At 34.5% G+C, this 17,842-nt stretch overlaps 1 protein-coding gene across 3 annotated transcripts in view; it reads left to right on the forward strand.

Moving 5' to 3' along the window:
* The window catches only part of LOC139776004 (orexin receptor type 2-like), a 30,125-nt gene extending 13,704 nt beyond the window's left edge, over positions 1-16,421 (forward strand). For all 3 annotated transcript variants that reach the window (XM_071712391.1, XM_071712392.1, XM_071712394.1), the window contains exons 3-6: positions 11,276-11,423; positions 11,976-12,194; positions 13,396-13,555; positions 14,862-16,421. In XM_071712391.1, the coding sequence (XP_071568492.1) occupies positions 11,276-11,423; positions 11,976-12,194; positions 13,396-13,555; positions 14,862-15,030 (696 nt within the window). In that variant the 3' untranslated portion in view covers positions 15,031-16,421. The remainder of the gene's footprint in view (positions 1-11,275; positions 11,424-11,975; positions 12,195-13,395; positions 13,556-14,861) is intronic.
* The last annotated feature ends 1,421 nt before the right edge of the window (positions 16,422-17,842 follow it).

A 17,842-nucleotide genomic window follows, 5' to 3' on the forward strand; every position in this document is an offset into this window, starting at 1 on the left:
TTAAGCTTACAAGCTAATTTACAATCAGTTATGAAAATGGACAAGTATGTGTTTGAAACAGACAGACAAATATCGGACAAATATAATACATGTATTTCACTAGCCGAGCTTTACATATAGCTATCCATTTTTATTTGTTGTAAGAAATCTATATTCCATTTTCAAGATCAATATTGTGACTATTCTGTCTTTGAAATCCAACACGTATACACAACGAAGTTGTTTGATCATCGTAAAAAGCTGATTCCCATGCAGAAACATTTTCAGATTTTGTTTATTTTCAAATTCGCTTTTGTAAATACATGTATACTTTGTAAATACATGAAAATAGTGCCATTGTTGAAGTATATTAAAAATATATAAATTTACATAAAATATTATTTCATAAAATTTCTCGTATTTTTGTATAAATTTTCAATTGGTTATAACTATGAAATGTACATGTAGAAAAATGTCACTATTAATTAATTTAATTAATAATATTGTTGCGCCCGGGCCGGCGTTGAGTCCGTGACCCCTCGAATGGCTCTCACACGCGCTCGCGGAAATAACGACACGTTTATAAGAAAAGTAACGAATCTCTTTATTAAAGGGAACACCAGAGAACACGTCAGAACAGTTTGAAAGCCGAGGTTCCAAGTTCCAATCTCTAAGGTTTCGTTGTTAAACAGCGACCCGTTGTCAAGGGAACGCTTCGCGACTTCTGCGGAATGACCGCAGTCAGACAGCTCGCTTCAGCTCGGAGTTAAGGGCTCACAGCGTGGACGTAACAATATTATTTAATAATACCAGGCACACAAAGTTATAATACAATTATATCATTCTCATAGGAATTTTAACTTTAATGAATTCCGGTTGAGTGATATTATATAACCTTAACATCTTTCACTAATGATTCTTTAGAAACATCACGAATAAAATTTCTCTTTGTAGGCGTTATTATACTAAAAATGACCATTAAATTACGGCCCGTTTAAAATATTTATGAAGAATAATGAAAATATTTATGAAAATTTATATAAAATTATTATTTTCAGAATACTTTAACATTCATGTGTATAAATATTAAAAGACAATGTAATTACGAATATCGATCGCCGAAGCAGTGCTGCACGCATGGCAAAATCGATATTATACATTCCCTGTGATTTCCTGTACAGAATGCGTAATAATCTGTCCAAACATTATTCTCACGTAGGATTTATCAAACTAGACATTACAGGCACGCGCTACACGCGCGCTATTTAACTTTAATATTTCATTGTTACTATTACACTATTATAACCACACAACTGTCAAAATATGCCATAGCAGCCGCTCATGAAGTAAGCGCAACAAGAGAACCAATCCGCATCGCGAAAAAGCCACAACAATATTTCGATAGATTCGAGTATCAATGACATGCCCTTTTTAGAAGAAAAATCATGAATAAAATTTATCTTTGCAGGCGTTATACTAAAAATGGCCATTAAATTACAGCCCGTTTAAAATATTTATGAAGAATAATGTAAATATTTATGAAAATTTATATAAAATTATTATTTTCAGAACACTTTAACATTTATGTGTACCTATAAATATTAAAAGACAATGTAATTACGAATATCGATCGCCGAAACAGTGCTGCACGTATGGCAAAAATGATTATACATTCCCTGTGATTTTCTGTACAGAATGCGTAATAATCTGTCCAAACATTACTCCCACGTAGGATTTATCAAACTAGACATTACAGGCGCGCGTTACGCGCGCGCTATTTAACTTTAATATTTCACTCCCAGCAAGCAAGAAACATCAAGAAACATTTCAACTACATTGCAGCAACGTCGTAACGTTAATGCAGTATAGTTGAAATGTTTCTTGATGTTTCTTGCTTACTGGGCTGTTACTATTACACTATTAACCACACAACTGTCAAAATATGCCATAACAGCCGCTCATGAAGTAAGCGCAACAAGAGAACTAATCCGCATCGCGAAAAAGCCACAACAATATTTCGATAGATTCGAGTATCAATGACATGCCCTTTTTAGAAGAAAAAAAAAGGAGGATCGAGTATCGATGACATGCCCTTTTTAGAAGAGGATATTTTCATATGGCGACATCGAGTAATTGGACGCGGAAATATAGTGTGAAATCAGCCACTATTTTTACAATACTTTAATATTTATACGTATAAATATTAAAGTGTTGTAAAAAGTGGCTGATCTCATATTATATTTCCGCGTCCAATTACTCGATGTCGCCATATGAAAATATTTGATCAATCCCACGTGAGAATAATGTTTAGACAGTTTAATACGTATTCTATACAGGAAATCACACGGAACGTATAACGATATTGTCGATTTTGCCATAACTGTGTGCAGCACTGCTTCGGCGATCGATATGCGTAATTACATTGTCTTACAACACGTTGTCGCTATAATCATTCATTGGCCATCTCGTTAGACTCTATTCATTACCTTCGTGTCATCGCGGATCCTACAGCTTTAAAGCAGCCGTATACGCGTAGATGAATTTACGGTACGAAAACTTGTCAAATAGGATGATCACGTTAACACACGATGAGGACACATGAATGGATAAGAAAAACGCAAGATGCATTGAGTTTTTTGTAAGGATTGTGTGGCATTATAATAATCATAAATATGACAACTGGTCCTCTATTTTTCTCGTTACCCATGGAAGATTACATATTTTACTGTCGAACTATTGGAAGTTACTTCCATTATTTCACATTGCGTGATTTTCATAACGAGAACATAAAGAGATGCGCGAGATGTAAATTCAAACTTCTTGCAGCGTTCATCTTTTTTCTTTCTCTCTTCACGTTGAAGAGAAAAAGAGGAAAGCTGAAGCAAGAATCGCGATGCAAGAAGTTTTAGTTAAAAAGAATAAACCTTTTATAATCTCAAAAAGAGACGGTCGCAAAGAGAAGAATTCTCGCTACAATTTGCAAACAATCTGTTTCTCAAGCGATGTCAAGTATTATTCTTCCGTTGTGCCATTTATACTTCAAATGACGCGAAAGAAAGTTTTATTCCAATCACGACTACCGTGTCGCGTAGGTAACTTTTCCACGTGTGACGTTGACAAAACGTATGTTTATTTGTAAACGTATCTTATTGGGGAAAAATGTGACTTCTCGGACTTTTTGCGAATGATATTAAATTTTGCTCCATGCGCGACAGTTTATGAACTTAATTATTAACTGTCAATTTTAAAGCAGCAAACGTATATATATGTATATATGTTTAGAAATGTAATAACAAAATAAAATTTGAAAAATATTATATGATAAGTTTCACGTGTATGCGAGATAATGTTGACACGGCGGAATACAAAGTGTAGTGCAAACGCATGACGTAGGACGCAGCGAACTCATTTTACATTCGGCAGGAGATATTTTATACCAACATAGCGCATTAAGATCGTATAGCCGCTTAACAAAATCTATTTTCATTACGTGAAATGACATATAGGATTGCAATTTTAAAGGATCCATTCACACGTGACATACGGAAGCTTCTGTTTCACTGTGCGGAGCTCTTCAGCTTTAATTTTACCGAATAAATCATGAGAAATTGGAAACAAATTTCATCGAGCGTAAAAATTCTCGTTATACTATTATATCATTGTAACAGAAACGTAAAATACCGGAAATTGCGGTATTTTTCACCGTACGTGCAACTGATTGATTGCTTTCGTTGCAATAAAGAATCGGAGTATTGCAGACGAAAGGCGTGTATATCGTTTCAACGAGAATCACAAATCGACAAGTATTATTCTTTATTTTTCGATACAAACTAACTGTAAAAAATCTAAATTTTCTAAACAATTTCACGAATTAACTTTTTATTTAATCGTTAATAAATCATTACCTTTTGAAACAGAGATCTTTACATTTCTTAAGAACGCACAATTTTATATTTTTATATTGAGAAAAGGCGAAAACTTACAGGTTGTGACCGTATTCTTCCAATAATATTATCTGCTCAAGAAATATCGTTGTTAATCTACGATGAAAGGATAAAAAGGATTACAAGAAATCGTACGAAGCAGCAGATTTACTCGAGCAAGAAGATATTGAGCTGGGAAGAAATCTTGAGATATTAATATATATCATTACGTTACGCAAAAGCTTACGAAACTGCGGTGATTTCCTCTGTGTGAATGGTTTGATTAATCGTCCGAATGAAGAATAGAGCTTTTCGCCGACGAATGCAATACAGTATACACGTATACATGTTACATTGTACATCTGGAGTATAACTGCACAATGACAGGCCATTGTGCGATGTGATTCACGAATGCGCGGTAGAAATGTTAAAAATGATTCCTTATTAAAACCGCGGCATAAATATGTAGAATATAAACATATTTATGAAAGAATGTCGAGGTTCGTGATTTGTGTCCGTTTACGGCCGTCACGTATAAAAGGAGTAAGAAAGTTTATCTTTCTCTTTGGAGCAAGCTCTAGTATTTAAAACGGAGAGAGCTAAAGTGAGCGGTGATCCGAACGGTATTGTTTCTGTGAGTAAATCACCAAAGGACGACGGCGAGGACATTCCTCAGATAGAGGATGTCAGAACGGAACCGGCTGCAAAGAAAGTGGAATCCAAATCGAGCAAAACGAAAAAGAAGACGAAGTCAAAGAGGAAGAGGCACAATGCGAAGAAGAAGGATTCCAAACATAAGAGGGATGGTACAGAGGAGGCCAAGACTATAAAGGAAGACATGCCAGAGATAGAGTACAGGAGATTCCAAGCATAAATGACTTGGAGTCTATGCGCCGCCAATTTGTTAGAGTCTTTGAGGTGTTTAACCTGATGGAGCCAGAACCGAGTCATTGATAATTTTTGAATTATCAGCGATTCAAAATAAAGATCTTTTCGCGAGCTCCAGAAATAAAGAAAATGGTTTTATCATTCATGTTTAATTGATTATGATGTAACGATGCACCCCTAAAATGCATCGTTCCGGCCTAACACCTTGCCGATGCCGCCCGGCCGACCATCCGCCGGGCGAGGAACGGGCACGGTGTGCCCACCGTATTTTAAACGCTTAGGAAGCCCGCGAACGGACTTCACTGAGAAAAAGGATTTGCTGTATTAGCAAATATTTGTCATTATAGTGACAACAAACATTTTGATTTGCTGCGGGTAGCGAACTTTTTGCTATTGCAACAAAAGGTTGCTATCCGCAGCAAATCAAAATGTTTGTTGTCACTAATTTCTCTCAGTGTTGCCGCGGCAACCGCCTCGACGCGCCGAGCGATGCCGACCGCGACCGAAGACCGCCGAACGCGATCGCGACGTCGGGACGCCGTATTTCCCGACCGTTCCGCCGCACCATCCCGGCGCTCGCGATCGCCGTCGCTACCCCCGCCATTGCGTAACACCGCCGCGCCGGGTATAAAAGACGAGCGTTTTTAACGCTAAATGCGATTTCCTGATCAACGTTCCGACCGACCGCACCGATCCTGAATTCCCGCATCTCTCTAGCAAGTCAGAACGAGGGTAGAGCGCCTCCGGCATTCTCTGTCTTCGCCGAGTGATTCTCGATAGACGACCTGCTTTCTTCCACCGCGCACCCGCTAGTCAAAACGAGGGTAGAGCGCCTCCGGCACTCTCTGTCTCCGCCGAGCGATTCTCGTTAGACGACCAGCTTCCCTACACCACGCACCCGCTAGTCAGAACGAAGGTAGAGAGCCTCTGGCATACTCTATCTTCACCGAGCGCTTCTCACCGGATACTCCTGCCGCCTAACACGCCGAATTGCAGCGATCTCGTCGCCGTATCCGCGCCCGTGCGTACCGCGCTTTACCTCGTGCCGCCCGCCACAAGCCGATCGCCCGTCACGATCGCAACACACGTGCATACCCGCGCACACCGCGTGCGCCCTGACTCTGTGTCCTGCGCTCACCGCACCATTGTACATACCGCGACTGTTCCACTGTATTCTCAACCCGTTGTAAATACCGCGACCGTTCATTATAGAATAAACTCTGTTACGTTATTGCTAACCACGATACACTTCATTTTGCCAAACCTCACCGCGCGTCCGCTCCTCCGCACCTCCTTCGAACCCAGCCCAGCCGCGAGCTAGATCCGCGTTTCGAAGCAAGGTTGTTTTACACTATTTCACTATTCCTTGTGATACACAAAACTGTCGAAATATGTGATGACAAATGCTCACGAAGTAAACGCAATGAGAGAATCAATCGCGAAAAAGCGTCAACAATAAAACCTTTTTAAGACATGGCTTTTTAATGAATGGCTAGTATATGTATTCACGTGAAATGCTTATTTTATAAAGTAAAATATAGGTACACATTTTTATTTCACGCATAATTATACAAAGACATTTAATGTCAAAAATTAAGAAGTTGAAATAAACAAGTTGTGAAGTTTTTCTAATAAAATTTTCTAATTCGACCACCTTCTAATTTCTGACTTAAAATGTCTTTAATTCAATGATAATGACGTATGTACATTGCACGTACATAGAATTAATCTATTAACTGTAGTCAATGGTGCAACATGTGTTTTGCAACTTGCAAGCAGAGCAAGGACAGCATTGTGGTGCCTAAGATCTATGAATTTCACCACATCAAAGGATCTATTCAAGGCGATGTAATTATTGCTAAAGGGCAGAGAGTTGCTAAAGGACGGACGAAGATCTAAAACCGATTTTAATGGCCTGCAAACGGCGAACGGTACAAAAACAATTGTTAGATTTAATACCTTCGATGCACTAATTAAGATCAACGATCGTATTAGAGCATATAGACATTTCTTTCCACATATTATACGCGGAAATGTCAGAAGAGTACACAAGGATAATTGGAATCACTAGGTAAAAGTATTACTCTCATCCTTTTTCAAATTATATGATTTCTTTCTTGGGCATTTCTCTGTGATATTAAAAGAGATAAGTGTACGCTTATTTTTTATATATTATACAATTTTATATTTTGTATATCTTTTAACCTTTAGAGGCCGGGAAAAGGACTTGAAAAGTTTTTTTTTTTTTTTTTACTGTTTTTCCCTTATTCAACACACAAATTTTGCCTGAAAACATCAAATAGCTTGTGTTTTTTGGGTGGTCGATATTTCGACCACCCCCGGCCTCTAAAGGTTAATAAAATAATAAAATATTATACGATGCAAATCTTGTGTGATTTAAAAATCGAGAATTTCTACGCAATCTCCATTTACCTTGCCATTTACTTGAATAAATCTATTGTTCTTCCAAATTCCTGTAATTTGTTTAAATTGCAAACTGTGAGTGACTTAGATTTTAATGATGAGAATAACTTTTGCATCATGTATTGACATCATATGCTAATGTGAAGCGGATGAGTTCGAACAAGAGCAGGAAATTGCCGCGCACGGAGTTCGTTCGTGCTCGCTTATAGCTTAGAGGGTTATATTAATCGAATTTCGCAGTTCGAACTCACTTCAAACTTGTACCGCACTTCCACGTTGCGATAATGAGATCGCGAAAATGAGTCGATCGGAGCGCGCCATTATTGCGTGCGACGCCTATTTTATTGCTTATCGAAAATTCTTCCCGATATTATATCGTAAAAAAGTTTATCCCAAAATATGTCTAAAAATTAATAAAATGAGTAGCGAAACACGGACTTATGAAAGAATCGGATCCAATCGAGTTTAAAAAAAATCCCGATGGTCCTGAAGTAGATGTTTATATTCCGACATAACTTTGACAATAAAATGCTTTACTCATTGAACACTTGAGATACGACAAGGTAGTAATTCTTCCTGTGAATATTATTCACAGGAATATAAATGTACTTCATAAATTTACTTCAGGATCGCCGGATGTTCTTGCGGTTCGATCGAGCTCGACGTTTCTGAAATATTCTTTACGAGCAATTGCCCCGTAATAATTCGCGAACTTGCTTTCGCGAGTTTGAGTAAACGCCCACCCGTAAAACCCAAGTCCCGCTAACGTGGATCGATGGCTATCGGGTGTGATCGACGTGCTCTCATTTCACAGACGTATAATTTCGCCGCAGCATCGGATGCATCGATCCGTATGCGATGTATACGTGGGCGTTCATTCTTCTTTCGCGACATTTAAATTGTAGGTAAATCGAAGCTCGTGCCATCACGAACGGCGACGGTAAAAAAAACTCTGGTAAATCGCCGATGAGAGCTCAGTGAAAGAAAAGAAAGAAAGAAAATACAGAGGGAAAAATAAAGGGGGAAAAAGGAAAGAGAAAGAGCGAAAAATACGACACCGGTTAACGTATAAACTCGCGGCGTACCATGGCGTATATCAATGTGTTATATCAAGAACGCGGACGGGCCCGCTTCTCGAGCGCGTCCGGATATACCCCGGGTGATATTTTACACGCAATATGTCTATCTCGTGACGCGATCGACCGCGATAAATTTTTCACGGAAACGCTTTTCGACGTTCCCGACGCTATCGGCAGCCTCGTTTTCGCGGGGCAATGAGAAAATTGTAATACGTCGTAATTCGCTAATGCACGCAGCGCGTAACGCGCGCGAGCTACCGCGATTGCAATTTCGAGTGTGTTCCAAATAATCTCTTGACGTAAGCAGATGCCATATCCCATTTCTCTATGCGGGAGATCTCGATGTACATACGTTATACGTAATAAAGCGAAAGGAAAATAATTTCATCAGGATAATTAAAGTTTGATAATACTGTTTTAAAAACAACAAAAATAATTAAATGTGTTTTATCACTATTTCATTTTACATATAAATTGGCGAAAAGCTTTTCTTAACTTTCAATTGTTTATTCGTATGTTCATAACTCAAAAGCTAAGCTTTCACTGAAGAAAAATTAGTTTAATTTTACCAGGAAACAAAAATCTCTGAAATTCGGCAATTTATTTTGAAATCATCGCATTATCGGTTCCATCACTGTCAAGCATTTTCTCAAAATTTCTCCTCTTTACTTGAATAAGAGACATCTGTTTACTGTAACTTCTTCGCGCACACGCTGCGTCGTTTAATTAAATTTAATCACTCAATTTCAATTTTCTGAAAGTCCAAGTTTCTCGTTCAAGATTGAAGTGAGGGTAAAACTTTGAGATAAATGACTTTTTTTTATAGAATTAAGGGATTATTTTGGTGACACGACGTGGTCGCGTTTCTTCGTACCAAAATAATCCCTTAATTCTATAAAAGTCGTTCATAAATTTCTCTCGAAGTGTTACCCTCTCTTCAATCGGGATCTCACGCAAGTGTCACGTGCGTTATAATATGCCACGTGTGCTATTGTCGCTATCGTACGAATTACGTGCGCGCTAGCGTGACGGATACAACACTGGCGAACGCGAACGGCAAGTGATAGCCGCGGTTTAATTAAAACGTGCTGCATTGCGGTGTACACGCATAGTAGCGAAAACATTCACGAAATTGTTTCGTGTCAGATATGGGAAAAAGAAAAGATATACGCCTCGTCTTTGTTACAATTAACGTACACGCGACAGTAGATCAAAATATATTAGTAGCCCACCGCTTGTTTTTCATATTCACAAGTTCTTCGCTATTATCGATCGATCAAAAAAGAGAGAAGATGGTGTAAGTTTTTATTAAATATATTATAGTATAACGAAATGCTTGATCAATTTAAAGATTTAAAGATTTAAAGAATTTATTTATATCTCTACATTATATTTCGTATTTTATTTATTTTTGCAATTTTCTTCATTATTGTAGTCATATGTTACAATTTTTTTATAACTTTTAATTTTTAAACTTTGCTAAACAATTTTGTATCTTTAAAATTAGTACCATCACTAGTCTATTATGCAATTTCTTCTTTTTCTCGTGATTGCATACTTCTGTATTCATTTCAATTATTTTTAGTTTTATATAATGATACGCGTATTACATAAAAATACTAGATATAATAATATTTATATATATATATATATATATATATATATATATATATATATATATATATATATATATATATATACAAATAAAAACGTTTTCTTTTATTAACTCAATTTTCCCAATCATCTTTACCACGAATCAATCCGTATAATCTGATTAAATCTATCATAATCTGATAAATTATAGTATGATATTTGTTTCAATTTATTTTATATTATCGTAAAATAAATTCATACAAATACAGGAACATAGAGATATTTCTAAATCAAACAGAAAGATTTGAAAGAAATCGGAGAAATTGCACCGTAAACAGCGAAGCCAGGCAAATGGAACTAAACTAATCTCAAGAATGTACGATTCTCGATAATAAGAAGTATGGACTTGAATTTAATAGAAACGAGCGCGTTTATACGGATTCCTGATTTTATTGTGGTCGCTTTGAATTCGCTTATTTCGCTGCACTTTTCATTACAGCCGACGCGATAAAAATCGCGAAATTTTTATGTAAATTTGTTCAATCACTTATAATACTTACATTATTGTCAATTATTTAATGCAGACATTCGGTATATATTATGGCCTTTAATTTATTTCTGAGTATTTGTGTTGCGATTTTTACTTAAGATCTGTTTTTCAATTTTACGCGTGTCCGACTCATTTTTCCGGTTACAAGTGTATCTTTTTCCCTTGCAGATTTCGCGCTCGAATAATATTCAATTGCGTTTTACAGTCACAAACTGATGCAAAGCAACTGCAAAGTTGGAGTTCTCAGTCTCTTTGGTAAATCAATTGACAATCAAATAGTTTCTCGTCGCCGGATAGAAGGACAAGAACGAGACAGAAACGAGCAGAAATGAGAAAATTAGATGCGCGTTGCTATTTGCGAAGCGGCTGATGAATCTCATTTACACTTTCCTATTCTCTCCCTATTATTTCCTCTGTCTATATTCGCTCGGATGCATGTTAAGCGAAACTCAATGCTATGCAATAATTTTTAAATCCATTCATTTATCATATGATATGGTGAATGAATGTTTTCATTTAAATGGCATCCCTGTATAATATTAATATTAATGAAAATGAATGAATTATTTCGGACAGGTCTTAAACGTAGCGTGAATTTCGCGTGGCAGAGAATTTTGAAAGAGATAAAACATCAGTTCTCGATTTTAACTAACGAGCGAACAGCATTTTTGCTCGTATATCTCTTTTCATATATCTCTTTTCGTATATCTCTCTTTAATTACAAACGGTATCCTCGTCGTCAGTAATATTCTGATTTGACCTTTAAAATATCAATTGCAACGACAACTTACAGAATTGACAGAGACACAGATTGTCCTAATCCAAGATAATTATTTTAGACAGTGTCGGTGAGTATCAGCATTTTGACGCTGACTTTCATATCGATCGACCGGTGGTACGCTATATGCTTCCCATTGAGATTCAAGTCTACGACAACCCGAGCGAAAACCGCTATTATAGTGATCTGGGTGATATCGCTACTTTTTGGTAAGCACACATTATCACACACAAATATTTTAATAAGCGACGAATTATTTTACCTTTTTAAATAAATATAGTCAATAGAAAGTTAATATCTTATTGCTATATCAACTGACTCATTTTTCTAGCATGCCTATCCAAGAATCGATGGAACGTAAACGATTTGTTTATTCGTTCATAACTCGCCAAACAATTCGCTTTCCACTTTTAACGTGAAACTTGTTATGACTCGGGTGTGTTCTAGCTCGGAAAAAAATAATTTCTGACTTTCACGGAATGTGTTTACTTCGCATCAATTCTAGAACGCTGTGTACTAAAAATACTCCAATGATATATATTTCAACACTATATTTCATTCCGTAGAATTCTAACGTTGCTCTCTAAAAATTTATTTATGATGAAGCGTCATAAATTTTATTTTTAAGATTTTGTTGCACGCGATATAAAATCGATGTATTTGCTCGGATTAATTTTTTCTTACGACGGTTGCCGAAAGGAAATTCGCTTGCAAGTGAGGCAAAAGTACAATTTTATTAATATTCTATGCCTTTTGACCAGACATTCCAGAATTACTGGTGTTACACACGGTGCCGTCACACAGTAGAGTGCAGACTGTATTATTCACGCAGTGTGTTTGGTCGTGGAGCCGAGAAAGTCAAACTACTTTCACAGTTGTCAAGTTGATCTTTCTGTACACGATGCCGTTGCTTTTTATGAGCGTGGCGTACTGGCAGATTGTGCGCGTTCTTTGGAGAAGCGATATTCCAGGACATAATTGTAAGGAAGATTTTATTTTAATAATTATACCCGTTAAACATAATATAATTAACCAATTTTAAATAATATAATACATTTTTTTCATATTTATTAAAAATTATTCCTTTTGATTCCGTTTCTTTAGAACTCTTACTGAATAATAGCGATCTATTGTACCCATTAAAGTAATTTTTTAACTCTTCGATACTAATAGGAAACATATATCTCAAGAAACGCTTGAAAAGTTCTCCTAAGAACATAAATCTTATTGCGAAAAGAAAAAGTAAGGAATAAAAATTTATCTTTTCCATCGATATTGGAACGTATAGAGTAAATCACTTGATATTAGAACATAAAATGTCTGATAACGTTTTTATAACAGTTCGAAAAAAATTTATGGAAAAACATATTTGTTTCGAATAGACAATAAAGAACATATGCGAGCGCTCTCCGAATGCGTAAAAATTTATAGGACGTTTCATCAAAAATTATGAAAGAAAACCTTTCTTTTTGCTTTTCGCAGGGATCTGACAATGATGTGTTACCTACTACATCAACAATATATGTATATAATTCGCTGAAAAAAATCTACAGAGTTTCACGCGCGATAAATGACACGTGTACGTCGATATAAATTTCCCATACAAGTCCAATATTCTCGCCATTTCATCTCCCATGACAAAACTCCGATCCTGTATCCAATTAAAATTGGAAACGTTATATCCAGATTATAACATAAACCGCTTATTTTGCAAGGCGATGTAAATCGCGTTTCGAAATAAAATGTAGTCTCAATTATCTGATCTAAACGAGTGGAATGGCTCGTCGACATTGTGCTGTATTTCAAAACGACTGAACTGCAGGGGAAGAAAACAAACCGAAACAAAACGAAAATAGTAAATATAATTATAACAATAAAAGTTCAACAATTTATATGAATTCAAAACATTCATATTACGCGTGAAGATTAATAAAATAGATTGACTTAAACGTTATATTAGTTTTTTTATCTTGCTTTTTTATTTCAAGCAAAAGAGTTTCCAATAAATTTTTATCATCGACTTATTTACTTTATTCGTTTTAAAATACACGAAACATTACTCTTTCAAAACAAAAGATATTTTGTTTCGATTTGCACGAAATAAATTAAAAATAAAATTTTGAAAATAAAGTTTGAAATAAAATCATCAATTAACTAATCATTTTGTGCCAATTTTTACAGTGTCTACCAGAGTCTGTCGTTCAACTGAGATTCCACTGTCCGGGGGTGGAAATCCGGAGGGTCAATTGAGATCTCGGCGGAAAGCGGCGAAGATGTTAGTTGCCGTAGTCATCACATTCGCGATATGTTTCTTTCCAGTGCATTTGCTCTCTATTCTAAGGTATGTTACGCGACATTAATGTGCGTTTCTTCTATCTCATTCTAGTATAGTATATTATCGTAACAGTGTAGTGTACGTTTAACACGTGCACATTGATTTTTGTTGTTTTCTTGCACGAAAATATTTCAAGCGTGTAGTGAAATATTCAATTTCAATATTGCTATGTAGTCAATATTTCAATATGTTATTTGATGGCGACCATCCCCGATATCGATGTCAAACGACAAAGTAAAAGAAACATTATTACTGTGTCAGAGTTATGTTTACATATGACACGACAAACGTATGTTCCGTATGTGTAATATGTTACGTTCTATCAATTTCATTAAATCTGTGCAAAAGGCTATCAAACATTATTAGATCAAATACTATATTACGAAATTAAATATAGAGCTAAAGAAATAAAAAAATAGCACCCTTTGTTAACTTTTGAATGCATTTTTTATCTCATAAAATTCCACTTAAATCGATTTCATAAAAATAGTTATTACACAAACACGGACATAAAGTACATGTATAATGGTCGGAAATTTATAATATTTCCAATTTTCCGGAACACCAGGTGTTCCACCCCAGCACTTTTTTCCAATAAACTATAAATTAGTTTCGTGCCATACTCGTAATAATATTTCTTGTTCTTTTATCGCAAATAATCTGTATAATCGTTCTCTCGACGTAAAGCCATTTTTTATTTATAAATTCTGTCGTACTCTAAAACCGATTTTATGGCGAGAATATCATTTTTGCTTCAAATTTCAATATCAGGTTTCAATATAATATCAATCTATTTCAATTAAAATAAATCTATTCAATCAAGTCAACACATATTCAATTAAAATAAATATATTTCATATTAAATGTAAAATAAGTTTTATTTTCAAAAACTTAACCTTCTATTCTCAATCATTCATAACTTAAATCTATGACCATTGAATTTTTTTTGTTAACAAGTGACTTTAAATTAATCAAAGTCCACGAGTAAAAAATTTCTTGCTCTAACAAAAGATCTAAATCAAAATCATCCTTTATAAAGAAGAGTAAAATAACGTTAGATAGATGAGTTAAAACAAATGCTATTTTATTTTGAGAACTAGGAAAAATTAATAGTAAAATTCGACAGTTGAACACTTTATACAAGTTGCTAAATGTATGAAAACAATATTAGTACTACCATAGTCGTTTCATATGTAAAATTGTTATTGACGTAATAATAAAGCAATCTTTGCTTTGACAAACGTTCGACGACAATACTAAAAATTTATATATTACATAATCGCCGGTAATCATTGTGAATGTATTGTTTTAGATGCACCATGGAATTACCGTCGAATCAATGGACGATCGCCATTAGCCTGATCGCCCATTGGCTTTGTTATTTCAACAGCGCGGTGAATCCTGTCATCTATAATTTTATGAGTGGTAAGGATTCGTGGAGAGATACTGACACGACGCTTTTAACGCCTAATAATGCCTAACGTTACGTTTCTCGAATGCCGTCATGTTGAAAAAAAATTTTCTATCCGGCCAGATTTATTCCGGAATATCCCGCGTATACAGATATGCCGGTAATATTTTCCGGATACAGAGGCATATATAAAATTACCGGAATGTACGTAGTGACTTCTATTAAAATGCATGACGTGTCCGAGATACGCAATGCTCGCCTACCGCTGTTTCGGCTGCTGCTTATTTACCGCGTAACTAGTCTGTTCCTCATGCTGAATTAACCTCCCGCGACAACGGCTGCCAAAGCCAAAAATCTCATTTCACTTTTTCCCACTTCCGTAAAAAGAGGAGTCTCCGTCGGGCTTTAAATAAACTCGTGCAAATAACAACGAACGCAACGTTGAAAACAAGTCGTTTATAAACGCTTTATTATATATATGTATAAATTTGGGAGAATTGAATTCTTAATTACGATCGAAAGATTTTTATCATCTTTTACTGAGAGAAAGAAGCACGGAAGAACGGGCGCGAAAAAAGTACAAATATTTCTGTAAATTCCCTCAACATTTTTTTTTTAAATAACAGAAAAAGTTGTGTAATTCTCTTTCTGCAATTGTAAAGCTTGACCTTCTAATTTCGAAGATTAGCGATTTAATTTTATTTACATTATAAGCTTTTGTCCTTTCGGCTAGATTCTACGATGATTATATAGTAACCCTTTATCTAAACCGTACAGGTCCATTAAATCTGTATGCGTTTCCGTGAGAATACGTGTACCAAACTAATTAAATACCTTTTACCATCGTGATATTTTGTATGCACAAAGTATCATGCAGTCATCGCATCATATTACAATAGCGTATTCTGGAGCTTAATTAAAATAGATGATCCTAATACGAACTGTAAACCCGTTAAAATGCGTAATTACGCAACACGCGCATCAACCTATCATGTGTTATTGATATCCATTTTCATACTATGCATCAATTTTCTGCTCAGTTGATTGTCAACGATATCTAAAGGCGATATCGTTATGACATGATCACTACTTGTGTTAATAATCGAAAACGACTATTTTAATTTCATTTTCGTAATATTCTTTTCGCTCATAAATCGGGCTAAATTCACGGGCGATTTAACTTGTAAATAAATTACCGATCAACAATCACTTATAATTAATTCATTACTCAAAGACAATCAAGTATTTTTTTTATACAAAGTACAGAAACAGTATTAAGTTAAATGTAAAATGGTATTTTAGTAAATTGTGCTTGAAAATCGATCATTTTTGTCACGTCTCTGTCACTTTTCATTTTTTACATATAATACAGTACATCGATATGTTCGTCTCTTTTTTATGTATATTTTTACATAGATAATAAATATGACGTTTTTTTTATTAACTGCCTTAAAATATTAAATATTGTATGATTGATACTCTCGCGAAATTGAATTTATAAAATAAATATTAAATTTGAAATGTAATCTGCTAAATATATTATACGTATATAAACGTGATTTTTTAAATTAAAATGAATTTTATTTTCTACTGAACTCAGAATTTGTATGTCACGTAAATTCCAATATTTCTGACTCTAAAAACGAAACTAACACTAAGAATTATTTGCATTATTTACAACGAGCATTAATTTACGGCCGATTGATGTGACATTTAGGTATTTCGCATAAGAAATGAAAGCGTTACAGAATAATAACGTGATAAAAGTATTGAATTGCAAACAGCCAGGCTCATAAAATGGAAGATACTTCAGTTACTAGCTTATAACTGTCCAAAAACATCACGATGGGTTAAATTCAATGCGAGATAACACAAAATGCAAAACGACAGAAATACTTTTCGCACAATCAGTTTTACTGTCAATACGAAGTTTTCATATTTTTGATATACGTTTTTGTGAACTTTCACATCTCAACGCAAACATTTCGTTATTATATTGTCAATACGATATCGAATTTAATTCTGACACGATTGAAAATTATTTCAGTACGTCAAGTACTTTAATATAACATACATAACTTACTCCATGAGCCAATTTTCTTAAAATATTCTTTTGTTTCGAAGTATATTTATTGGATATTATATCTTGTATTATTTTATTTTGTTTCAAGTATTAAAAAGTTATTAATAAATATGGATGAACAGATTAGAAAAGATTAAAATAAAATTAACGCATATAAAAATAAATGCGTTTTTAATAATCGTTAGAGCATGTTTTTCTTTCATAAAAATTGTGCGCTGTATGAAATATTCATCTTTTTATTCACGCGCTCGTGATATATTCACATTGAAAAGATTTTTACTTTCTCTTGCGCCTCTTTTTATCATATTTAACTCTAAAAAGAGATATAAAGAGACAAAATGCAAATTTTACATATTATTAAAAAATATTTGATAAAAAGAAAGAAAAAACAAAAAGCAATTATCTAAATGTTAATGATATTTTCCTACCGCATTTTATAAAATTTATCTTTATTTCACACCTAATACAATATGTAAATATTCTCTTCTACGTCATTTACAAAATATAGACACTATAAAGATAATTAAAATAATAAAATTATAGTTGCGAAAATAGCTCTACATTCTAAAAATTTCAGTGTTTTTCTTATTACGATTTTCTCTTATCTCTTTCTCTGTTTTATTTTTCATTATTTATCCAAGCAATAATTTCAAAAATTTAATTAATCAGAAAATATTTAACATTAAAATGGCCCAATAACATTATTAATATCACATCTTTATAGTTCTTAATTGTTTCTTGAAAATCTTGTAAATAAAATATTTGATGTGTCTTTGTCAAATTGAAGACAATTCTTTTA

The sequence above is a fragment of the Temnothorax nylanderi genome, unplaced genomic scaffold, assembly GCF_030848795.1.
Source record: "Temnothorax nylanderi isolate EJ_2023f unplaced genomic scaffold, tnyl_v1.0 TNYL_tig0110_pilon, whole genome shotgun sequence".
In the NCBI taxonomy this organism is placed as follows: Eukaryota; Metazoa; Arthropoda; class Insecta; order Hymenoptera; family Formicidae; genus Temnothorax; species Temnothorax nylanderi.